General features: G+C 36.0%; 1 protein-coding gene across 6 annotated transcripts in view; it reads left to right on the top strand.

Moving 5' to 3' along the window:
• Positions 1-26,992, top strand: part of prdm16 (PR domain containing 16) — a 427,363-nt gene that overhangs the window by 108,618 nt on the left and 291,753 nt on the right. For all 6 annotated transcript variants that reach the window (XM_039756090.1, XM_039756088.1, XM_039756089.1 and 3 more), the window contains exon 2: positions 12,213-12,565. In XM_039756090.1, coding sequence (XP_039612024.1) covers positions 12,213-12,565 — 353 coding nt within the window. The remainder of the gene's footprint in view (positions 1-12,212; positions 12,566-26,992) is intronic.

Here is a 26,992-nt window from a genome sequence, read left to right on the forward strand (position 1 = left end):
GCAGTGGTAGCGCTGCTGCCTCACAGAAGAGGTTCACATCCTGGTTCCTCCCTGTGTGGAGTTTGCATGTTCACCCTGTGGCTGTGTGGTTTTCAGCTGGGTGCTCCGTTCTTCAGTGTCCAAAGACATGCAGGGTAGATGAATTGCCGATGTTAAAATGGGCTCTTTGTGTGTTCGCCCTGAGATTCAACATGTCCAGGATTTGCTAGCTGGGATAGGCTCCAGACTACTCTCCAACACTGGTCTGGATTAAGCAGTTTAGGCTATGATATGACTCATATAAACTAGTACATTAACTGATTTCTATATGTTGTATATACACACAAACCAATGAGCACACTCATTGCATACACTGCATATGTTTTTTTGGTAAATAAGCTAACAAACATCATAGGAAAATGTGTTCTTATTGAAGAAATTGGAGAACCAACTGGACTTTTTCCTGTTCCTTGTATTCAAGACTGAACTGGTTAATAGATTAAGTCTTACACCTGATGTTTATGGCATTGTTTCTGACTTTTTTTTTTTTTGCTTGGATTGCAAAAGCGCTCCACTTTCTTCTTTTTCTTCCCCGTCTCTCCCAGAGCTCGGTCAGGTCAGTGACATGCTAACGCTTTTGTCAGTGTGATTAATAGCTCAGTGGATTGCCGTTAATTCACTGGCTAATGACTGAGACTCAGGCCGGTCTCTGAGTAATCAGGTGATGTATGTGAGGAGTGTACACTCCGTGGCAGAGGTGAAAATGATTTCGACGAGTCAGATATTGTTGTTGGGAACGAATGGCTCTCCCTGTTAATAAAAATTAATGAATTTTTTCTTTCTTAATTCCCACTGGGTTGCTAAATGAAGCAGTATGCCAGCTGAATGCAGAGACAGGCTGACTGCTGGGGCGAGATGTCTATGTTCTCTGAGCTGGTACCAAATGACCAAAAGTTTACCTTGTTAGGGTTCACCGGTAAAAAAATTGGAAACTTTTTGTATGTTGGTCACACTTTTCTGAGGGGTTTAATTTTGGTAAAGTTGATATTGACCTGAAAATCATTATAAAAAGAATGTTGAACAGCAAGGAAAAGTTTAAAAAAAACAAAAAGTGAAATGTCTCAGAATTTCATTGCATGTTTATACAAAAAGACACAATTTTAATAGCTAACACTCAATAAACAGGCTTATATATGTTGGAATGGACATCTTCTCTTTTAAGGTGTGAACTTTACACATAAAGGAATGTATCACAATCAGAGTGTTAAGACTTGAAAGAAACCATAACTGCAGTATTTGATGCAGTGAGTCCACCACTTAAATCAAGCAATTTTTTAATACACCATCCTGAAAAACAGTTATAAGCACACTGGTTTCCAAGTGCTTGAAATGTACAGTAATGGTAAGTTTACTGTCAAAACATGAAAGCAGTACAAGTTCCTGGAACGATAACATGTGGGAAACTCTATTTTGGTAAAAAATATTGTTGGTCCTTTTACTCCAATATATAAAAAAAAAAAAAAAAAATGAGTCACTGGCAAGTAACTAAATGCACAAAGCCTAAAAAACATTGCCATTCTTATTATCTGAATATCTCCCGACAGCCTCTGAAATGATTCTTTTTCCTTATGGTGGAATATTCTTCTTTTTCCTGGTAGATGAAAATAAGTTCAAAGGCACACCCTTCTTAGATTCTTAAAATGGACTGCAGTTCTTGAAAAATGAATGCATAAAAATAATCTAGCTAATGCTTTACAGTTAGTAAAGTTCTTTCATCGAGATTTTTGCATTAAAAAAAGACAACATAAACAGGAACTTTTCTCAGACCTGTAAGCCCCTGCAGTTGTAATGTTTCCTCCTCTCATAATGCTTATAGAATACATACTTGACCACCTTTTTAATTTAAAGGAGAACTTACATATTCATTAGTGAAAATGTTCATCAAGTGTGGCATATAATCAAGTAGCAAACATGAGGTCACTGTTTTCCTCCTCCTCAAAAATTGTACGGTAACTTTCAAAAATGTTTTTCATTTGTAAATCTTTGGAAACTGTATGTCTGGATGAACACTGTATCCCTTTCTTTATTTTCTAAACCATCAGATTGTGGCATGACACAGTAACAAAGAGGTAAATTCTGCTGCTTTAGAAATTCACTGCGCTGGGTTTCTTTCTACATCCCCAAAGGTGTGAGCGTGTGATAAATTGGTGATGTTGAATTGTTGTGTGAATGGGGCCTCCACCTCACTCTGGACTGGTTCCTGCCTTGCATTTTCGTTGCTGGGATCGGTTCTGGCTGCTCTAAATGGACTACAATATTTTTTGAATATTTGTGATGTACTTAGTGTTATACACTTTTAGAAAGTAAAAGAAGTGCTAACTGGGAGCCAACCCTGGTACATTCCAGACTATTTAATGAAAATACACATTTTCTCCTTCTTTTGTGGTGATCATGGCTGATTAGTTAATTTCAAACAATTACTCATGAAAAGAAAGGAAACATAAGGAGATACAATGAAACATGCATGTCTAATCCTTTATAAGAATTAAACACCCTTTAATTGTGTGTGGTTCCCATTCATATGCAGAAGAACACAGCTTTTGAAGCTACGTCCATCGGTTTACAGGTATCTCATGCTTTTTAGGAGAACCTACATTTCTGTTTACTGTAAAAGGGCTTTTGACGACATATACGTATTTGAAGTTCAACCAAAATACCCATGAGCTCCATCTAAATAAGTAACATCCATCATCTACTTTAAAAGTAAGCAACTTACAATCAATAATGAAAGACAGAGGGCAGCATCTGTCTTGCACTTTGGAGCCTTCTGCAAATAATTAACTTTGTTTTAATATTATTTGCTTAGGAATTGGTAATTTTGTATTACTTTTGTCTCCTGGTCATTTTTTCAGAAGTAGTGCATATAATTTCTGGTAGTGCAAGCAATGTCTTAGAGTAAAAAATATCCTGTATAAATGACGATATGAGGAAAGCTTCACTTTTATGCAAAGCCCTGCAAAGGCAAAGGAATTGTGGAGCATTTTTTATAAGACTTAAAGAAGCGGCCATCCATGTTTCTGTTGAAGGGCTTTGGCAGTTGGCATTTAAATGGGAATAGTGTTGAGCAGACCAAAGAATGAAAACGTTGGGATAAGTAGGGGTGGGTGAACAAGTGGGTGGAGGGATTGGTGTAGAAAGGCCAAGTTACATTTCTTTCAAAACAAAGAGGCTTTTTCAGACATAGTGCAAGTCTTAATAAAAATTGGTAGGCCACAGCAATTCACTACACACATGACTTGGGTTTTGAAATGCAAAAGGCATAAAAAATATTAAGTATTTTAATTAGATAGATTCTTTTTGTGCAGGTACTTGCATAGTTTTTGGGTTCCCCATCAACAAAGTTTTGACATGTCAACACAGTATATCCAGCAGTAATTCAAGCAAGATGTGAAAGAACAGTTTTGAGCCCACAACTGACACCAGATCACACGTTTTCATGTCAGTTTTTGGAAAGCCTATAGAGTCATACTTCCCTGTCCCAAGATGAAAATTACAGGGTTGAATTGTAAGACGTAATAACAGTATCAGTCATTTCAAGGTTGTTTCGATGTGGTAACTTGAGTGGCAAAGAAGTGAAAACGTATGCCACCGCAATGTCTTATATTGCCTGAACAGCCTGTGTGATGGATTACAATGGAAATATTGCTGAATTGAACAGTTATCCATAGTGCTGTTGGAACTGAACTACATATTGATTGATTAAGTCATTCATTCCTTCATTTATTTTTCAAACCTGCATTTTCTAGTACAGGGTAACAAGGGGCTTAAGCCTGTCCTAGCAGCATAGGCGTGAAGTAGGAGGCAACCTTCAATGGGATGATCCAGCTATGGTCATACATGTTAACTTTCATTGTACCAAAACAGAGAATCAACCAATGACCTAATATGTGTATTTTTGAGATATTGGAGGAAATCCCATTCCCAGGGGAATTTCGGATATGGAAGGGACACACGGATTGGGAATTCCAAACACCACTAACCATTTTCCTTCCATGATGCCTCCAAACTATATACTACATTCTAAAATAATTTTTCATTTGCCTAAACTGTTATACAAATCAGAATAAAGGAGTGGGAGCTGAAAATTGAGAGGAAGTCTTTCCATCTCTTATTCTCTGATCGCAAGTTCATCTTGTTATCTGAACTCTTCAGAAGCAGTGTTTCTAGTTTCTGGAAGGGTCATACATTTGCCTTAGAATTATTTTACTGTGATATTTTGGGCTAAGACCCCGTTTGTTGAGTAATCAGGTACGGCTGACAGGAAAGCAGGAGTAAAAGAAGAAATTACCACCATTCTCTGTATCTCATGTTTGTAATATTTGTTTTCTCTGTAAAAGTTCATCATTCCATCCTCGTATGGTCTTTCCCCCTCTCCTTTCTTTTTTGTACTTTGTTTCCATTTCACTCTTTCTATTTTATTTTTCGTTGTTTCTTTTCTCCCCACCACATCTGTGCTGTTTTTATGCATTCACACTGATAGTATAAGAGCTCCTGCACTTCTCCCTTGGGTGATGTTTGTAGCTCAATTTAGCAAATGTAAGTTGCTATTGATTATTATTAATATTTATCATGTTTGTGAAAATGTCTTTCCTTGGTGCTATTAATCTGCAGTGTTAATAAATGTCTGTGCCAGGCCTTTGCAAGCCCTCGGGATAACATGAGCAGAATGATAATGAAGAGGCTGACCACCGAGGCACACTGAGCTGGGGGGAGCGGTGTCTCATACTGTATAATTTCTCAGCCAGTTTCCTCACCACTGCAGACAGGAACATCGCAAGAAGCCTGTACCTAAATTGCCTTTTATTTGCTTTTGAGTGAGCTAACGCCACTGGGTGGTTGAGTAGTGTCACTGCTAATATTAGTTTTCTAACTTTTCTCAGCTTTTCTTTAAACTGTACAATATTTTTAAGAGCCTAAGCCTGATCTGTTCATATTATTTTGAGAACCCACAGTGTCTGTTGAAGGGTCATGTGGGGCTGCAGCCAATGTCAGCAGCAAATAAACACAAGGCAGGAAACAGTCAGGATTAGGATGCCAGTGCTTCAGAGGCCACATTCATTTGCACATTGTTGGGTTGGCAGATGACACCACAAGTCCCACATAGACAAGCGAAACTTTTGCATACTCCATATATTGTACAGTCGGTGTGGATTTGATTTTTTGTATTCAATATTTTTTAAGTTTATGTTTTTTAAGTTTTTCAATGTTTTCCAGTTGGGTGTGCAGTCAATTTTATTGTTATATGTTTTGTTTATTATGCTTTTCTCTCCATGCCTTTCTCATTTAAAAAAGCAAACGTACCAAACAAATTGTAAATATTTTCTTCAAAAAAGGTAAAAAAAATATATATTATGGAGCAAGCATGCAGTGTTATTTGATTGTCAGCTAAACCAGCTCCACTTTATGGGCCATTTTTACTGCAGGTGGGAAGCACAGCCTCTTCCGGGTGCAGGCATTTTTAGGAGCAGATTTGTAATTTATCAGCCAAATCCAATGCCATAGAGTTCCTGTACTGAATTCCTGGCAGTGCTCACTGCAATAACAAAGCAGAACAACCATCTCATTGTGCACTGCGAAAAGTGAAGGGGGGACCCCCAAGGTGCGAATTAATGATCGCCCTTCTGATGTAATCAGGGAAAATAGAGGCTGCATAAAAATGTTTTTAAATAAAAGAAGCGGAAAGTCTAACTTTTCTGCTTTTTTGGAAAGCAAACAGCTCACTGTCATTTAGGTGCCCCATGGGGAGAGAGCTCCAAGTCTCAGAGATCCCAAATAGAACCTTTCTTAAAGGATGTTATTTTTTTATTCCTTTTTGTGGCCTCAGACATTCTCCTCAATGATTCTTTTTCTTTATTGTTTCTGTCAGCACATTGCATACACTGTGGAAAACTTGTACCTTTTTGTATTTTTTTCACATCAGACATCGCATTCTGAATGTACAAATACCATCTTTTAATTACAGATTACTTGTCCTTTTCTATTTAACATTGCTTTTGCTATAACTTCCTTGTTTTTTAAAGTATTTCAAAATATCTGTCCTGCTATTCAGGTAGCCAAACATTTCCCAATCTGATTCTGGAAACTAAGTTTATTATGTACATTGTCAAAATGAGACTACAATTGGCATGCATAATATTCGAAATGACAGCTAACTAATACTTTAATGCAGTTGGCATATACATGCAGTTTTGCTTTTGCTACCTAAAATATCATTTACACTTACACTCTGCTTATCCAAAGCGTCACAGTGGCAATAACCTGAGCTGGACAAACCAAGCCACCCACAAATAACTTCATCCATCGCCTACTCTGAGATTCTTCCAGGCCAGTCAACAGATATATTCCCCTCCAGTGTGTCCAAGGTCAGACACTGTGGCTTTTCTTAATGGTTTGTAATGGGTATAAATCCAATGGAAATGTCCAGGGGACATATTTTCTATATGCCCAAACCAACTCAACTGGAGAGGCACTGGTTCTTCTCTGATCTGTTGCCATACTGTTGGGCCCTTCACCCTATTACAGAAGGTGAGTTTGACACCTGGTGATTTTATTGTTTCATTCACTACTTAGACCTTGTGACCCTAGGTAAGGATGTGCATGCAAATTGACCAGTAAATCAAAATATTTGTCTGAATAGTCCTTACTTCACCAAAATGGTCAAGGACAATGTTCTCAAAAATGCTGGACAGATGCATTGGTCAATCTCACCCACACAAAGAAAAACCTGAGTTACTTAAACTCCCCACTTAGGACTGCTGTTCACCCAACTCCTGTAGGGAACAAAGTATTCTTTTAAGGAGAGAATGATAACCTCAGACTTAAATGTACTCATTCTCATCCCAGCTGCATCACACTCAGCTATAAAGTCTTCTATTGCACCAAATATAATAGTCGGATGAAAACACTTCAGCACCTGCAAAAAGTACAGATGAAGCCATTAGATTCCCAAATAAAGGATTGACTCAACCTTGATATCCTGCACATGAACATCATAAACAAGAGAGGAGAGGACACAAGACTCACCCAATGGCCAGCACCCACAGTGAATGTAAATTACTTAACCCTAACTTTGCAAAAATACAAGGAATAAATTGCTTACAAGAAATACCCCAGAACCCCATTCCACTGAAGTACATTACACAAGGTACTATGGATATATGGTCTTAATGTTTTTCTTAGCCTACATAGGACATGCAGACAGAACTTTTAGATTTCAATAACTCCTCAAATATATGTATAAGGATAAACAGTTCGTCCACTGGTCCACTTCTGGGATTAGAAGTTCGACTATCAGTCATTCTTTCAGTTCCCTAGCATGAGCTTTGCCAGGGTTGCTAAAGATGAGTGTGATCCTTGGTAACTGGACCACTTACACTTCTCCTTTATTTTAAAATGGGGAACTACTCCAGTTTCAAAGTCCCAAAGTACTGTCCCTTTCTTCCATGCAACATTAAAAGGACATGCTAACCAAAACACCCAAACAATATCCAGTACTTTCAACATTTACAATCAGATTTAATCCACCAACCTTGGCACTACGTTTTACTCACTGTAACAGCCTCAGTCATAGAGATGGACACAGCACTGACCTGTGTTTCTAGCACTGCCTCATCAAATGAGTATATACTCTTCAGGTTTTTTTCAGCTGTTTTTCAAAACACTCTTTTCACCTCTCACTAACAATCCAAGTCAAAGCCAATGTTTCACCTCCTCCTCTGAGAACAGTCTGGTAAGGTCCCATTCTACCCATGGCCACACTAGACTGCACACACCACAAGCTTTTACTTCAGGAAGCTTTTTGGCATGCTAGTACCACTTGGTCAAATCTAAATTAAGTCCTGGCAGCAATTACTTCATTTTTTCCTTTCAACTTGATAATTTATCTTAGCTCTGGTGTCTGCCAATAGGTCCCAGGGTCCCCTCCATGACAGGTACCAACCACCTTATGGTCACACCACTTTGCATCTGCCTTCACTACTGAGGCTGAACAGAGTGACTAGGATGCACTCACACTCCATGTCTCCCCGAGATGGAGAGAAAATCTCTTCTGGAGGTAAGAGCTGAACTTATCCTGAACAGAATTATTAACTAGTCATTCCTAACATATCTGTACAAACCTTTTGGTACCTGCAGGTCCATTCTGTGGATGTGCCATGTATTTGAAACAGGTGAATACCATGTGGTGATCAGTTAACAGCTTAGCACCTCTCTTTAATTGGCCTCAAATCAGTGAATTAGAAAGAAGGTATGTAATTTGTGATTGATCTCTGGCACAAAGTACTCTGGAATAAGGTATTCCTGTGTTCAAATTTGAGTTTATACTGGACAATCTTTAGCTAGTAACAAAATCTAATAATAACTCTAGTTGATGCTGTTCTTCCCAATCATGCCTCTCCAGATATTTCTCTCATTCCTTGCATATGTGTTGAAGTCTCCTATAAGGACTGCAGAACTAGAATATGGTGCGCTTTCAAGCATTGACTATATAGTCTCTAAAGTGTCCAAGTTAAATAGAAGAAATAAAAGAATAGTAATAATAAAAGAAAAGTTTAAATACTGTGGTAGGCTGGCACCCCGCCCGGGGTTTGTTTCCTGCTCTGCATCCTGTGTTCGCTGGGTTTGGCTCCACCAGATCCCCGTGACCCTGTAGTAAGGATATAGCAGGTTGGATAATCGATGGATGGATGGATGTTGGTTCTTCACAAAGAAGTCTACGAATAATATGTACATGTATTAAAATTGTGCTCCCAGATCAGATTACAAAGAAGAATTTTACAATAATCATCAAATTATAGGATCTAATTTAGATAACTTTGACAGAGACTTTAAAAAACTTTTTTTTCATTTGCCTGATGTTTAACACCAAGGTTTATTTGCTGCTATAATGTGAAGGTAGAACAGAGGACTCAGCTTCAACATTCTAATCACTATGCTTACAAATACTTTGATCAGTTCTGAATTACAATGCTGACACACACAAAAAAAATGAAATCTAGTATGAAAATTGATCATATTTTTAAATTGCTGGGTATAGCTTGCATTCTTCTAGTATGCAGCAGGAAGATTTTGGCTCTCGAAGGCTCAAAAGAGTTTTCCCTCTTTTAAATAAATTTGAACACTTCTGTGTTTCTCCATAAGGTCACATGATTCCTAAATATCAAAATGTGCAATTTCTTTATTTCATGGTAGCTCCACTACTTATATAAATAATGACATTGCTATCCCTGAGTACCTCATGCAAATGTCCCTCTATATTATGTAAAAATGTAAATGTGTCTATTTGTGTGTCTTCCTGATTACATGTTATATGACTGGTTCAACACATAATAGTTTGCATTGGTATTGTTGCAAAGGTTTCCATTGTAATTTCAGGTTCCGTTACAAGATTTAACTTAATGTGTTTATACTGTTTTACTGTACACCAAATCCAGAACAGAGTCCGTGGCAAGTTTAAACACTGACTTGCTTTCTTTCTGGTCTTGAATCTTTTACAATTAAAAGCATGCCATAAACTAGTTGCTACTATAAACTGACGGTACACACTGATTTTCTAGAGATGCTTTATATTATTTTACAGTAGATACAGTAAGAATTAGCACAAGAACAATAAAGTTGCAATTTAAATTGCATTAATTGCTAGATTAATTTCACCCTTCCATTGTAATCATATCAAAATGTGAAGCTCTGTAAGACATGATGAATAGCTTATTTCACTATGTATTGTGCTCTATAGAAATTCACAGTAAATAGTTACAGCCTTTTATAACTCTTTGGGGGGATTGTTTCCTTAGTTAAAGGTGACAGAAAGGGAGCTTTGGCACCTAGTTTAGCATCCATAGGCACCAACATTCATCTGGGCCTTCCCCTTCTTCTTCTATCCTGGTAAGAATTAGTTCTTCCTCTACGCTCAAGACAGCTTTAGACATCTTTGTATGAAATCTTCAGTTTCTTTTTCTCATGGAGTAACCTTCTGCAAAAAAAAAAAAAACCTAAACTTTCTTGTATACTCAGATTTGGGATGGATATTTGAGGAGAAAACCACAAGAAATTAATTATATTTTTATGTTATGTACATTAAACAACCATCAACAATAAATCAAATCAAATTGATAATATATTGAAAAATTATTATAAAAGTAAAGTTGAACAAACAGGACTCTATAGCTGCATGTTTGAATAAAAAAGTACAATTTCTGGTTAGCGGAAATAGCTCAAAAGTTGATAGAAATCTATGTTTTGTACCTAATACTTGTATGCAAAATTTGGTTGACCTGACTGAAAGTGTACTCAAGTTATTGTTTTTACACACACACACACACACACACACACACACACACACGCACGCACACACACACACGCACGCACGCACACAGACATAATTCCAAAAATGGTATTTTCAGACTCTTCAGAGAATTTTTGGACGATTAAAATACTTTCCCTATATTTCATATACGAGAAAGCAAATTAAAAAAAAACGATTGGTGTGTTTCTTAAGTAAGCTGTTTCATTTTGGACATTTTTGAACTCAGAACTGAACTTTAGCAAAGCCAGTACCTTGCAACCCAAGTGAACAGAATAATGGCTTTCAGCCATACAAAGGTTTCTCTAATAACCAAATAGTATTTTATAAAATTCATTAAGGATTCATTAAGGGAGTTTAACAATAATACACTGAATGAATGGCAGCTGAAAATGATGCTTTGCAATCATATATGAATAACAAACTGAGTCATTTCAAGTATTAAAGGCCATTTGATACACAAGAAATTTATTGTCTATATTTGTAGATTATTTTGATGATATCTTGATAAAGAAAGGTTTCAGTTTCTATCAAAAATATATTATTATTATTATTATTATTATATACTTACCGTATATAAATTTTTGTGTTCTTCTTGTGTGTTAAAGCCATACGCTGGTCCTCACTCTGCCCTCTGTGACCTTAGCTGGGTCTGACAATAGCAGTTCACTTTCTTTTTGCTTTCACAGTTGCAGAACATCCATAATTATTAGGAATGTGCTATACTGTGCAATCATTTACTTGTGCAAATCTATTCTGAAGCCCCAGAGGCAAAGCTAATTTGTAGTCAAGGCCATGTAGGTTCCGATTCCTGGCTGACCAGTAATGTTCCAAATAATTATGACAGTAAAGGACTTTTTCTTTTTTTTTTTTAAATTACCTCCACCCCCTCTTTACAAGTAAATGAGCTTCAATGTGAAGGAAAACATTTTTCTGCTCATAAAAAGTTGTGTTCTTGGCAGGGGTTGGCAGCCGGCTGCGTTGCTGATTGGAACCACTCCTTCTGTAATTGCGGCCTAGTTAGTTCTGATTGCAGAGCCTGTGTTTGGATAGCAAACTGCAGTGGTGCATTTACAAATTACGTTGAGGCCGTCTGTTTACTGACACCAGAGCCATCTGCACCACTCAGTGAGTTGGAGGGAGGTTGTGGCTTTGCTTTAAATTAGGATTCTTGTAGACGTAATATATTTCCTAAAGACTGAAATAGATAAAGCTATGTGTTGATAAATTTATTTAGTCATGTTTGTGCAAGGTCTTAACAAATTATATTTGGCTTTTTCAGTGCTATGTGACTCTTATAGAACTTTCATACACCAAAGAATGGAGTCAGATGATTGTCTTTGTACCAGGTCATTCTTAGATGTAAACAATGCCAAAAGTAGATAAAGCACCACTATGTTGTTTTTTTTTTTTCTGGAGCTGCAGATTATTGCAACATTGATTTTATGGGCATGCTTTTGCAAAAGGGCATGGTGGTTTTATTCAAGAACTATAAAATGAAATTGGTTTTCCAACAATTCACATTGGAAGTCCTGCAGTTACAGAGTAAAAGAGCATTAGGTTAAAGTATGTTGAGCTTTATCTCGTCTTTTGGGCAAATGGCAAAGCACAGCATGGCTACTGTGTAACCCAATGGCTACTCTATGCAAACACACAGAATTTCTGAAATATGTTTTGATTATTTGGCTTCAAATCTAGTTACCAACTGTCCCAAATATTTATATACTTACTTCTGTTTTTTATTAACATTTTTTAAGTATTTATTCCAATATATGGTCACCATGTTGGCTCCCATTTGGCTACACTAATGTGGTAAAACTGTCCAGTGCTAATCACTGTTCTAAAATCTGCTCCTCACTAATCTCCCCTTTAGGTGACAATGAGGCGGTAGATAACAACATGTTTGAGATGGACCCTGAGCTGCACGCTGGGGAAAGTGCAGAGGAAGAAACAGAAGATAGCATCATGTCTCCAATACCGGTGGGACCACCCTCTCCCCTCCACAACAGTGAGGATTTCACACCTAAGGAGGCTTCTCCATATGAGGCACCTGTCTACATTCCCGAGGACATTCCTATTCCTTCAGACCTAGAGCTCCGTGAGTCCTCCATCCCTGGAGCTGGATTAGGGATTTGGACCAAAACACCAATTCGAATTGGAGAAAAATTTGGACCTTACACTGGAATGCAGAGTAGCTTGATAAAAGAAGCTGGTTTTAATTGGGAGGTAAGTGAGAATGAATCGTTACACCTTGTTGGTTTTAAACACGAATGCATTTCACAGTTAGAGATCTCAAACAAAAAAACACTGTGTAATTCTTCTTGGATTTGCAGCTATTACTCATGACCTTTAGACTCATTGTCACATATTCTGCAATAACCCCCTCCCCCTTTACAAAATTCAGCTCTTCCAGTTTCTTTCTGCTTCTACACATTATTAATAAATGATACTGGTCTCATTTTTCACCCAAATAGACCACTGACATTTCTCTCAGTCTTGTTTCTCCATAATGTTTATCTGATATATTGCCCAAGTCCTACTTTACCTGCAGTTCTTAAGGTTCAATTAAACTCACTGAGATGATGTTTTCATGTACAACAGCTAAGACATAATACTCATAAGTAGCCAACGCATCTAACAATCTCAGGAAAGAATGTCGCAAAGGCAAATTTTCCATTCCAATCATGTCACTGAAGTGAAGACATGCAAAGAAGTCTTATCAGTTGTTGTTCTCAAAATTTCTGATTAAATGAAATTTTAAAAACAGTTGCCCTTAGATATATGCCACAGTCAGCTGCTTGTCAGCATGCTTCACTGTTTCCCCAGAGGATAAAATTGTGAAAATGTTGTCCAACCGTGGCTGACCTCAAACAAAAACAGTTCTGAAAAATGAGCCTTCGGTATTAATAAATTAAATGAGTCTGGTTTTCTTGCTTCACGTCCAGATAACCAGACCTTCCAAGTGATGAGCCGTAATCATTACTAATAAACATGTTCTTAATGTCTGCCTTTACATAAGCTTGTTATAATGCCACCCAGTTCTATGTGATTGTAAATTTGTAATAATTTAAAATACTTTGTAGATTTATGTGTACTGTAATTTTCAAGTAGGTAATGTTGTAGAGTGCAGTGTTAGTTTAGGTTTATGTGAATAATATGATTATTCAATGATTTACAACACTGAAATTATTTTTTTAAATTTTTTTGTACATTGCTATTACTGTTTATTGTTTGCCTATGAATGTGGTGTACTATTGTGATCATTCAGAAATTTTACAATTTTTATTTACTGCATGCTATATTTTGAGTATGAATGTGTTGGAATGAATTATGTGAAAAACATATTTTTACAAGTATATTATGGGAAGATAAATTTGGTTTATAAATCACTACATGGATTTTGATGATGTGTCTAAAAAACAAGCAGTATAAACATTTAAAAGTTTGGTAAATCTTGCCTTTCTCTATTCTACTCCTAGCCCTTACCCATGGCTATGGTTTATTTTGTTCCATGTCATTTTCAAGGAGCAATTTTCAGGTAGAAGTGGGTCTTTGCCTACCCCACGGCTCTAGCAAGCGGAAGGTGTTAAGCGAGATTCATTTCACTGAGACAGACAGCTCAATCTAGCAGATGCTTAGCTGGAGGCCACATCCATTCACCCTCTTATAGCTGCTCTGCCATGAATGTAACACAACTTAAATCATCTATTTAAAAACCATTACACTCCCTTTATCATAACATAATATAACATTCATATCCCAGCAGCCTATTTCAATCAGGACTCCTCTTTAACCCCCTGCCGGCTGCTTGGAGAAGATCATATCATAACCTTCATGTCAGCTCAGGGACTTGAAAGAATTATGCGCTGTTAGAAGAGGTATGATCTGGATGGATAATGCACTGACTTTTGCCAGAGTGAAAGGAGCCCCATTAACCATTCAGCCTTGTACTAGAGGCCCTGAAACCTATAATTACTGTTGGCCGCAAAATATTCTCTAATACAAGTTGGTCAAGTTTCTTTTCTGACTTCAGTGCTACAGTATATAACGTTATTTCTAGTGCCATGCTCAGAAAATAACCTGTGGGATCTGCTGAGTATTTTGTTTCTGTAAGCTATACAAGCTTGTTGTTAATTTTAAGAACAACTCATTATATGCTTAGCAAAAACATAAGGAACGCACCAGCAAAAAAGATGTGACATAGTGTCAGGATAGGTGGGGAGCAGTAGAGCATGTTTAAAAAGCATTTAATGCTAATGCAGAACAAGTTCATCCAGAAATCTGGAAGCAGTAAGAAGTTAAAAAGAACTCTGCAATGAATATAAAGAGAGAAGTAGGAGAAAGAAAGATCTGCATAATGGGTACAAGCCAGCCAAATCGGAAGAAAACTGTACAGCTTGCAAGCTATCAGAGCAATACTTACAAAGGGTATTAGGGAATGCTAAATGACAGAGAGGAATGTTGTGAAAATACATAAGATTATCCAAGGAGATTCTTACAGTATTTAAAAAGCAAAGGGATGTTCTGTGAGGAGTTGAAGTACATTAGGGACAGAAAGGATGACCTAATATATAATCTAAGTTTAACTTTTCTGAAGTTTTCACATGTAAAGAAGTCAATTTATCTATAGTGAGTACATACTGTATAAACCACTGGCACATACAGTAGTTTTTAAAGAACATTGCACATTTTAGGAATTCCTACAGTTTAGAACATAGCAACTATATAAAAATTTGGTCTGTTTGATCCAAATATCACAGGCCAGTAAGCTTAACATTCATCCATAGTAAATTAATCAAAGTAACTATTAAGGAGAAATCTAACATCATGTGGCAAGAGCAGAGTTACTAGTGACTCAGGGAGGTGCAAAAATTATTATTTATCTTGATTTTAATAAAGCTTTTGGTAGATCCTACATGAGAGATATAAAAGAGGTGGTAGCTCAGCACAAAGTATGTAGATGGGTAATAAACTGGCTTAAATGCTGGAAACAAAGGGTCATGGTGCATGAAACCTTTTCAGAATTAGGCACGGATCCGTGCTGGGTCTCTTTTGGACTTTTTAAATATAAAATAATGTTCTTGAAAAAGAATATAAATGTTAAGCTGGTTAAGTTTGCATTTATTATTAAATTATTAGAATTTTAGAAAATCTAGAATTGATCAAGTCATTACTCATGGACCTGTATGGAATTTAGATACAGAAAAATATGTGCTAGAGAATAAAAAATATGGTGGGTCTCCTGGGCCACTTCCCATCTATATAGTTAAATACTCAACCAATAAACGTCTAGTCATAAATGTTATGAATAAGCTGCTGTGCTCAGGACTCAGGAACATTGTCAGTGAGTAACCTCATCTGGTGTACAAAGCACAAGGATGGATCTACCTTGGTAACTTTAGAGGGAAAAGTATCATGGAACTGGTTCACATTGTGCTCTTTGATGTACAAAATTGAAAAAATTGTAAAATAGTTGTATCTGTATTCCAGTTCAGAACTACGGTGCTCTATTTAGGATTGCTACCACAATTCATGTATCAGTTTACACATTGGTAGGTCTGCAAATTAATTAAAATGAGTGTGTTTTTGGGTTTATAATTCATAGACGGCATATTGTACTTAGAACAGGGGAATGCAGATAGAAATCACAAGGAAGTATTTTCAGTATGAGAGGTGTTCCAAAGATTATCTTAGGGATGGTGATGTTCATCTGTGAAATGTATAGGAAAAAATTCTAAAGAAGCCAAGTTCAGGCTTCTCTTCCTGTATTCATGGCTGCAGAGTATGCAAACTTGCCAAGTAGACAAACAGACTTATTATCTTTTTGTTCTGTATTTGTAGACCAACTGACTGACTAGTAAACCTTAGAGGGGACTGGCCTCTAAAAAAAGATGGTTAAATATTAACAGTGGTGTTCCTTTTTATATAGAAGATTAATGAAGTCAAGTCCGTTAACGCTCAAGACTGACGGAAAAGATAATCAACATTACTTTAAACATTTCCAATCAGTAAGGCATCTTTATTGAGAAAGCGTGATTCATTTAGTTCTCTTGATAGGCCATGCCTCAGAGCACTCCAAATTAAATATTCTCATTTGATTAAAAAGTAGGGTTGGGCATTTAAGCAAGTTGTTGTGCCAAAAGCTGGTTTTCTGGTGTGATGTTCCCTCTTTTTAAAATGGTGAGGTGCTTCCTGTTTGTTCAGGGCCTATTATTGGGGTTCCATATCACAGGAAGCCACCTTGACTAAGAAAGCTGGTATGTCTTATTACTGATAAATATTTATTTCAAATCTTAAGTGATAATGTTATTTTTTGGATGACTTGGTGGGAATAGCTTATTTTAAAATTCCACATATGGGACTAACTGTAGCTCACCTATTCTCCGTTTCTTTCAGCACATTCTGCTTGGCACCTTTAAACGTGGCTGAACACATAATTCACTACAGGTTTTATCTTTAGAATAAGTTGCTAGATTAATCTTTCTTTTGTGGGCCACCTATCACAATCGAAAGCAAAGTCGTGTTTTCTCATTAGATTGTATATTCATACAACCTTTTAGTAAATATTCAATTTTCATATAAAGTACAGCACTTTTCCATCCTTCCAATTATGAATGCTGGAGCCTATCCTAGCAGCATTAGGTGCAAGGCAAGAATGGCAGCCCATTAAAATAAACACATTTATTATGCAAACTATTTATTTAAAAGATTTACAATCCAATATATGATTGAAACAAAGTTTGTCTAATAACTGGAAGAGGAAATATTAATTTATTAAACCCAATTCAGTTTATTTAGACACTTCATCTTATGAGTTTAGCACATGATTTAATTTTACAGTTTATTAGTGTGACAAATACAAAACATAATGTTGAAATATAAATGGAAAATCATCAATATGTATAAAAAATGCATACAATATATACAGTGTAGTAATGTACTGTCATGTTTGGAAAAATCTTAAAAAAGAAAGAAATATACTGTCATCATAAGTATTCAATCCCCACAATTTACTTTTTCATCAATAACAAGTTTAATTTTCTGGGGTAAGTATGTTCCAGGTTTCTACATCAATAGGGAGTGATTTTAGCTGAATGGTGCAGACGGATTTGCTCCAAATTGTTCAGGTTAATAGAATGACATTTGTGCACCACACCTTTCAGACAGTGCCAAAGATTCTTGATCAGATAGAGATCAGGGCTTTGACTGGTCCTTTGTATGATTGTTATTCCCCTCTAAGGTTGCTTTGGGCATGTGTTTAGGATCATTATCTGGCTAAAAAATATAATATATCCAAACCTCATTTTTCTAGCAGAATAAATCAGGTTTACAGTATTTGTTTCCATTCTCCTTCTGTTTTATCCAGATTTGTATTCCCGGATGATTTAAAGCAGCTCAACGACATATTGCTACCACCACCATACTTCACTATAGCTATGGTGTTTTTGGAGACATGTTGACAGTTTTACATATGAACTTTCTGAAGGTTGGCCATGAGCTCTATTTTAGTTTTAGTTGACCACAAAACCATTTCCCACATCACAACTGGGTCACTGTGATGCTTTGATATTTTTACAAAGTTCTTCTTGGGTTACATCGTATTTTGTTCCTCACTCCTAAACAGGCCAGTGTTACACAGAGTTCTTCATGTAGTAGACTGATGCACCTTTACTCCAGTCTCATCTGCTGAATTCTGTTGTTGTTTTTAAAGAGATTGTTGACCTCTCTGTGGTTTTTTTTCTTAAAGCTTGTTGTTTACCCAGAAGATATTGAGAGACAACCTTTTCTAGGAAGCATTTGAATCGTATGATTAGCTTCCACCATTGCATAATTGAACCAACAGTATCCTCTGGGGCATCCAAACACTTGGATACTGTTTTATACCTTTTTCCTAATTTAAGCATTTGCAACTATTATCTGTAACATTTTGAAAATGCTCTTTAGACTTCATTTTCACAGCTGCCCTTCAGTTTTACAACCTGAATAACGATTCCTTAACTCTTGGGCTGTTATCCTGAAAATGGGGTAGTTATTGTAAGTGATTCATTGGTAAAAACAAACTATTTGACAATTGCTATTAACCTGTATAAACACAGAGCATTTATAAGATTAAGATTACTTGTAATGTTAAACAATGTCATATTAGAAAAGAAAAGTTTAAATACTGTGGTGGGCTGGCACCCCGCCCGGGGTTTGTTTCCTGCCTTGCACCCTATGTTTACAGGGATTGGCTCCAGCAGACCCTCGTGACCCTGTAGGTAGGATATAGCAGGTTGGATAACGGATGGATGGCTGGAAGTTTAAATATCAATGCTTTGAAATACAAATTTCACTGTAACATTTGTTATTAACTAAAACTAGAGAATTGTTTGAGATTCTGAATACTATATGCATATATACAATACAGGGTGGTTTTGAGTCTAAGTTACAAGTATCTTAAATAACAAACATTTCAGAAAGAATCATTCTGTAAGAAAATGGTGAGAATATCATTTGGACAGAATGTCAAAATCAAATTCATGCAAGGCTTATTTTGAATCACCAACAAACCTAGCAAGTTTGTCTTTGAAGATGTACTTGTTATATTATTTGTTCAATGAAAATTCACCCAGATTAACAACCTCAGCAGCAGCTGTAAAATCAGTATGCTGTGCTAAAAAAGTGACTCACCACCTCTGATTTAAATGCTGAGATCAATGGGGCCTCTATAATATTGGTAGGTAGATCATTCTGGTGCTTGGGTGCCCCACAACTAAATGCTTTCCCTTCTACGAGAGTTTAATTTTACCCGTGGAATATTAAATAAGAATATGTTAATGTTGTAACGTACACCCTGGAGTGTAAGCACTAATGAGTAAGAAGAGTGATTTTTACATTGTCTCTAAACTTCATTGGAAGCCAATTAAATGATTCAAGAATTGAAATTATCCATCTCACTTTTAGTTATTAAAACGAACAATTCAAGTAATCTGACCATAAAGCACTACAAGAGTCAGTTCTGCTTGAGACAAATGAATTGGCTTTCCATGAACCTGCTGCTAAGAAACTGTGTTTGTGTTTTGCTATCTTTCTAAAAAAATAGGTTTCAGAAAGCGTTGAAATATGATGACTGATTGGTAATTCGTAGACAAAGACATCACCTACATTTTAGACAGATTCAATTAAACTATGATTCAGGCTTTTTAAGTTAAGACTATTCAGTATGGCCTGAAGAACATTACTGAATGTAAACACGAACAGCTCTCAATTTTCTACTGGTCAACATTAGCAAAACAACTGATCAATGAATTTAAAAAAGTAGAATTTGTGTCTAGTGATACATATAGCTGAGTGCCATTAAATTATGAAGGAAAGTTAATATTGTGTTTTAAAAATTAAATTTTTTAAAGGTGTTTTAAAGGCTCTGAGGCTAGGGATCTGCACTGGCAATTGGAAGGTTACCGTTACAAATCCCGTAAATGCCAATAGGGTCTCTGCTCTGTTGGGTCCTTGAGTAAAGGCCCTAAACCTGCAATTAATTATTATTATTATTATTATTATTATTATTATTATTATTATTATAACATGTATGGACAAAAGAGAACTGGTCTCAGCACTGAATCTTGAGGAGCACAGTGTTCAAGAATAGGAAGCCCTTAACGTCAGAATCCTTCACATAGTGAAAACAGTTTGATAAGTATGAAGTTAACCAATTAAAAACGGGGCCTTATAAGCCAGCTAAATCTGTAAGTTGAAGAAGCAGCACTTAACTTTAAAAGGTTATTTAGTATGCTCTTCATAAGAGGAGATTAGAATATCATTTATATCAAGAGGTAAAGCTATTTCTTTAATGTGACCACAGTAAAAGCTAGACATTTCGCATAAATACTATCCTTTTAAGATAAGGTTAAGATCTAGGTTGTTTGGATATCATTTTCTCTAAAGCATGGAAAATTAGAAATATAGCTACAATTTTTAAGAATATTTGAATGTGATTTAATCCATAACAGTGGATTTAAAGAAATCAGGAACAGTGATGTTTAAGCATGATTTTTTAAATATTTCCAATATTGATGGGTAACTGCTGCAAAAAGAAAATAATAATAATTAAAAAAATAATTCGAATTTAGGCCTAAAAGACATGTAGTAAGTTTCACTTTGAAAATCTGAAGTAATATCTCATGTTTAAGATCACCATTTTAATTTATGGAGGCGATTGGTCCAAGGAGCAGTTTGCTATGACATTTTGTTTTAATGGAAGCTGATACTGGTTCTCAGTCTGTAATATTTTCTTATCAAGTTTATTTTTATTTTCATTGGTCCACAAATAGCTAATTGTCTAACTGTTACCAGTAGTGGGACTCTCAAAAACAAAAAAAAGTTTCTTTATAAGATGGACAGCACCATGGTTTCAGCTTTGGAATCTTTGTTATACATGATTGTAGAAGTCACAGAAAAAACCAAAACTGCTAATCAAGAACAATCTTTGAGAAAGTCAGAGTTAACCTGCTGTATTCTTTTACTATAAAATTTATACTCAGTGTGGTGGTGAAGAGTCACCTTGTGCTGACTTTATTTCAATACAAAATTTCTATTTACTTTCTTCTTATTTTCTCATATCTACATTTCTCATCAGATGAAAAGACTGGTGCAAGCAGTTTCCATTATCTACTGTCCCATTGACTTTGTGATACTCTATTTATTTTTTCTGCCTACGTGACGGAGACATTTCTCTCCCTGTTGCTCCTCTTATTTTTTTCAGCCATTCTTTTGTCCTCTGATCTCTCCCCTCATACAACTTGTGCTCATGCCAGTGGTTCACTAGTGTTTGCCCTCCATCTAACCTCCTCAAACATGGACTCCGCCCTGACACTATCTGTGCTGACCCTGCTTTCCACCTCCTCTATTTACTCTCTTTTGTATTGCCATCACTTAAACACCAAGCATGTGCCAAGATAGCACTTAATGGCCACAGTTTGCAGTTTGTCGCGTCTCTTCACCTGACTTAAACAAAGAGTGAAAGGAATCAGGCTTTTTGTTTGGAAACTACACGAGAAAGAGGCACCTTATTGTGGGGTTGCCTATAGCAAGGTGCCTGTTTATTACATTTAAATCACTGTGCATCTCTGAGGTTTTTAAATCTTCAGTGACAGGGGGTTTGCACACTTACAGAACAGTAGTAGAAATAGTATGTACGAGAACAAACCATTGGGTATGAAAATGCTACTATTGGAAATTTTATTTTGGAAAACAAACCATAACTTAGAAAAATATTTTTTCAAGCTCTTCTTGAACTGTTTATACTAATAATTGTGCAATCTACTTTGATATTATAAGGCAGCTAATACTTGAGCAAATATCTCTGTTTTAAGACACTGACATCTTCTTCCAATCAAGACAACACACCAGTAAAATTTTTATACACAATGTTAGTTAACATTGCCAAAAATGGTGAGCACCTTTAATATGTTATAAGATTTGAAATGAATTGCCTTACGGTCAATGCACATCTCGGCAGTTATTGCTTCCTTCCATTTCAGTGTTAATTTCCTACCTGTCTCTGGCAGATTGATCTAATTGTCATTGTAACCAGTAAGGACCACCACCAAGCTCCAACCCTCAGGTAAACTCAAACTCCTTACAACTACAGGTTTAAATAATGTCCTTTATATTACTCACAGACTTGACAGACAGGTATGCACAGTCACAGAATCAAATACACTGTTAATATTCAATTCTTCCTCTCTCCTGCCACTCATCCTAAGAGCTGCATCCTCTGCCTCCCAATGCTGACTCCATGGGACTCAAAGTGGGTCCTTTTATCTTTGACCAGGGAGTACTGCCGGGGATAGTACATGGACCATCGGATGCCCCTGTGAGTCAGACAAAAGTCCCATAAATTAAGGACTATATCTTTGCACAGCAGTGTCTAGGGGCACCCACAGAACTCAGTAGGGCTGTGCTGCAGAATTCCTACTCCCATCATGCCCTGTGGGCATCCAGACAGGACCCAAAGCCCTACATGCTATAGTTCTTCCAATGTATTGACCTCTCTGCTGAGTAAGGATTCCTGTTCCCATCCAGTCAGAAAGCTTGCCCTTCCAATCTCCTTTAGAGTGATGTCCCGTCTAGGCAAAGAATCAACCTCCGCAAAGCCTGTCCATCTCCTGCGACACTATATTTCCAAATCCAGGATTTATTATGATGAGGATTACTCTGTGCGTCAGAGAATGTAAAGAATAATACTCTTTAACTTTTTTGAATTTGATCTTCCTCTGCAGTCTTTGAAAGCTACCTTTGTCAAAACAGTTTAATCTGTAAAGTTAAATATTAATTGCTTAAACCTGAGGATAGTCTATTGAAATATTAGAAACAATTTTATGTAATTTTGTGATTTTTCTGTTGAATGTGTCTAAATACTGTAACCCACAACCCAACTCTCTGTATTTCCACGAAAGCTGTAGACACCCATACACTGTTGCATTGTTTAAGCGTTTTCCACTGCACTATCAAAATTGTTTGTGTACAACAACAAACAGAGAGAAATCACAATGGAGTTTAGTATAAGAAGTAAAGAAATGCATTTTTTATAATTATTTAGCTAATTATAGAAAAAATGGAAGAAAATAGTTTGATTTGGCAATCTCTTTCCATAAAACAAGAACATTCCACAATGGTGAGTTTAGCTTAGCGTAAAAATAAAATTATGGAATGACTCATATAATACAGAGGCACTGCTTGAATAGCATGATACTACCTATGAAATTCTTTCAACATGCATATTGTTTATAGCACTTTGTTGAAATGAGTAAAGTATATTTAGAGTTACAAAGTAAAGTTTGTTTTCAGCTTCCCTTTTTGCCTGAATGTTTATCTTCAGAAATGACTGTTTCATTATTCTTAGCTGTTTTAGATATTATAGGTCAGCTAAAAAACCTGGAGTCACATGCATTGATTGTTTCTCATATAAAGACGTTTGACATTTGCCCTGTTGGTGGTGCACACTATAACTTACTTTAACTTCACAAGTATGAAAACATTTGTCTTTTAAACACTTCATATTCTATAAATTATTAAAAATATTAGCATTCATGCCTGACACAGGTTTTATGATTGCAAAACAGTATTAAGGCTTTAGAAGATTCTGTGTCGAAATTGTAAGTATCTTAGCTACAGTAGGAGAATATGCAAAAATACCAGTCCTCTTTTTAATTATTTATCTTAAAGTACAAAAAAGAAAAAAAAATCCATTACTGTTAATCAGCCTTATTTTTACAATAGTTTAAACTATAATCTATAAACAAACATCATCTATTATTCCTTTAATAAACAGCATTTATTCCTTTAGTATTTTATTTCATTTTTAAATAAACTCTGATAATTTAAAATGAGGAAAACGTATAATCTGATGAATATGAAGAGGGAGGAAGTGCATCTTATTAGTTATGTACTAAACCAGACCAGTTTTTAACAAATTAATACATTTATAATTTAAGAAAAATTATTTTCTCATTATTGTTAATTTATTGCTTTATTACTTTTTTTTTCAAAGCTATCAATCCAAGTTCATTCATCACTTTTTTCTTACTTTACAAACAGTTTGACATGTCTGTTTCCATTATCTGTTCAGCTTTGGATTCAAACCCCTATTTCTGACAGGCAAATATTCCACATGTTTCCATATGTTTTGGGAGTGTGCACCACATTCTGCATTTTCATCTTCAGTTTCCTCTTGTCTCTTAGCTGGCCTTTAGGTCATCATTCCTTTTCTATCCTCAAATCTGCCTTCTATTTCTACCACTCCTCTCTACGTCACCAAGCTGTTCTAGCCTCTTACTGGAAATCTGCTAATCTTCCTTCTTTTCTCCTTTATCTTATTTATTTGGTTTAGATTCTGAAGTATAGGCACACTATCTGAGTATCTTGACAAGTGTCACTTTAATGATGCAGTTAATCCATCTATAACCTTAATTAATTGGAAATGGATCATGGAATGGAAATTTTTTTTCTCAAAATGTTGTGTAAATCTCTATTACCTGATAATAATTAGGAGGTTGGGAGGTTACTGACCATGGAAAATTCAATATCTTTCTACCTTGCTTAATTTTATTCATTACAAGAATTATTGCAGGGCTTAATCTAAGATGTTCTATAATATTCCTTCAGATTTAGTAAAGCCATTCACCCTTTCTCTTTAGAATATTGCCATATTTAGAATTTTATTCTATTTTTCTCTCCCCTTTCTGATAAATCATCTTAAAAACATTGTTTGGGCTTGGAACAGAAAATGTAGTTGTGGCAGTAGATTCAAATTTACATAATTGATGAGTGAACCTAAGCTTATAAAGTTCATTAGGTTCCATCTCATTATATCTTCTTTAATTGTAAGGGGTTTATAATTAATTGATGCTATATTTTGGTATCTCATTGAACTTTGGTCCCATTTTAGGTGGCAGTTGTTTTCATTTTAATCAGATATGTTGCAACTGAAAGATGTTGTGTTTTTTGAACATGTAGTTTCTAATCAAAGTTATCTTGTATTATTATTTCTAGAAATTAACTACTGGTATCCTACAAATATAACAAAACATCATTATGTATCATACTCCCTTATGTTAGTTTTCTTTTGTTTTTCTTTTTTGGCGTTTTCACGGTGCCCTCCCATAATGTTTGGGGCAAGACCAATTTTTCCTTGATTTACCCCTCTGTACTCTGTAGTTTAAAATTACAAATCAAGCAATTCAGATGTGATTAAAGTGCACATTTCAGACTTTAAGGGTATTTGCTTAAGTTTCAGTCACACTGTGGAGAAATTACAATGCTTTCTCTACATAGTCTCAAAATTTAAATTTTAGGTACAATGTAATTAATTGTATTTCAAATGCTGTAAGACACCTAGGATAAAGATGTCAGCCAAATAAGAAATAATGTTATTATTATTAGATCATTGGAGCTACTTACTTTTGAACACACCATACACAATTGTCTATAAGTAAAACATTCTTGCATGAGATCAAATCCTGCTTATTTCTGCTTTTCTCATGACTTGACTTTTGTTGATGATCATTGCTGGAACCCTATGTGTTACATTGATGTATTAACATGAAGAGTGAAGAATGCCGCAACACAATTTCTGTGGCTTGCCTATTAGTAATTCAGGTGCCACAATCTGAGACTGATGTTTCTCCCTTGGAGTTTGCAGCACCACGATCAAAGAGGGTTGAAGTGGGAGTGTGTGTTTTAACTACTGCGATCAAAGAGCAGGGTTGAGAGGGGGTTTTGTTCTTCAGCAACGCAACTGGAGACTGGAGGTCAACAGAGTGGAACAGATAACCAAGATGAGAACTAAGATGACGTACTCAAGGAAAAAACAGTGGTTGCTAACCATTGAGCTCTGCTTCTTCCTTGAGCTTGATTGAACTTTCTCTTTCCATTTTATAACATGATCATGGGTCTTTTTTCCTGTCCAGGACACCAACCCGTTTTCATCCACCCTATTGGTTAGTGGTGTTATTCTCAAAGCTCGTCAATCTCTTCTGTTGCGTTCTTCATTTGCCTAAAGCACACTCTCAGTACATAATCTTGAATCAATATTGTCAAATGAAAAACAAATACAAAAACCTGTGTTCTCTAATTTTCTTTATTATATAACATCAAACAATTTCAGTTCGATAAGGTGTTTTTGAGAGTTTGGGGTATTTAGTTTTTCTATTGTGGGGGATTTGAACCCCTAAATATTAATGTCAAAATGTCCTTTCTTAGCAGATATCTATTGCTCTAGATGCCACAGATGCTTTTTAACAAAATGGGAGATAGTGTTTTTGCTGATGAGTTAGTCAGTCAGTTAGCCTTGCATTTTGTATACAACTTGGTTGCAAAATAAAGAAAGAAACAACTAAATTTATTTTTCCAAAATCTACATCAATATCAAAATAATTATGGAAAATAAGATAAAGAACAAACTTGCGAAAACAGAAGCTATAAACTTGCACCTGAAGAAAATAAAGAAACGTGGGCATACAGCGTTTAGAGCACGTTTGTGAAGTATATTGCATCCTGAGCTTTAGAAGACCACCCATAAAGGACTTGTATAGGTGCATAAACCAGTAGTCTGAACACAGACAAGAATTTGTAGCAAAGGCAAATTACATCTGTTTACACCTGCATTAACTTGCATTGCGATCGATTGGCACTTGACCACATTAAAAAAACGGGCGTAAATGTGCTGGTGGTGGATCAAACAGACCACATTTGAAGATGGTCAGAAATGAATAGTGATCACATTTAACATGAGTTGAAATGCAAATGCCTTTTCTATCCACATACAGCAATCAAGTCAGATCTAGTGAAAAGACAAAAAAGTCATATAGGATGGTGGGATTACTAAGAAAGCTGTGGAATGGTGGCCAGCCCTGACAACTGTGCAGCATTAAAAGGTGTGGAGTAGAAGCACCAGCAGTATGTGTTGATTAAATCATCTTTCATGAGATCACATCACATATTTGGCATTATATTTAAACACTATAGCTCTTTATGGCAGTGTGCGATGAAACTTTCTTTTCAGGTTTCTTGTTAGACAATCAGTTTACATTCCAACTACATTTTAGTTGCTGTGGTGCAAAGTGCTGCACAGATAAGAGCAAGTGGAGACCATTGTATTGTAATGGCAGGTTT

The sequence above is a fragment of the Polypterus senegalus genome, chromosome 6 (assembly GCF_016835505.1).
Source record: "Polypterus senegalus isolate Bchr_013 chromosome 6, ASM1683550v1, whole genome shotgun sequence".
In the NCBI taxonomy this organism is placed as follows: Eukaryota; Metazoa; Chordata; class Cladistia; order Polypteriformes; family Polypteridae; genus Polypterus; species Polypterus senegalus.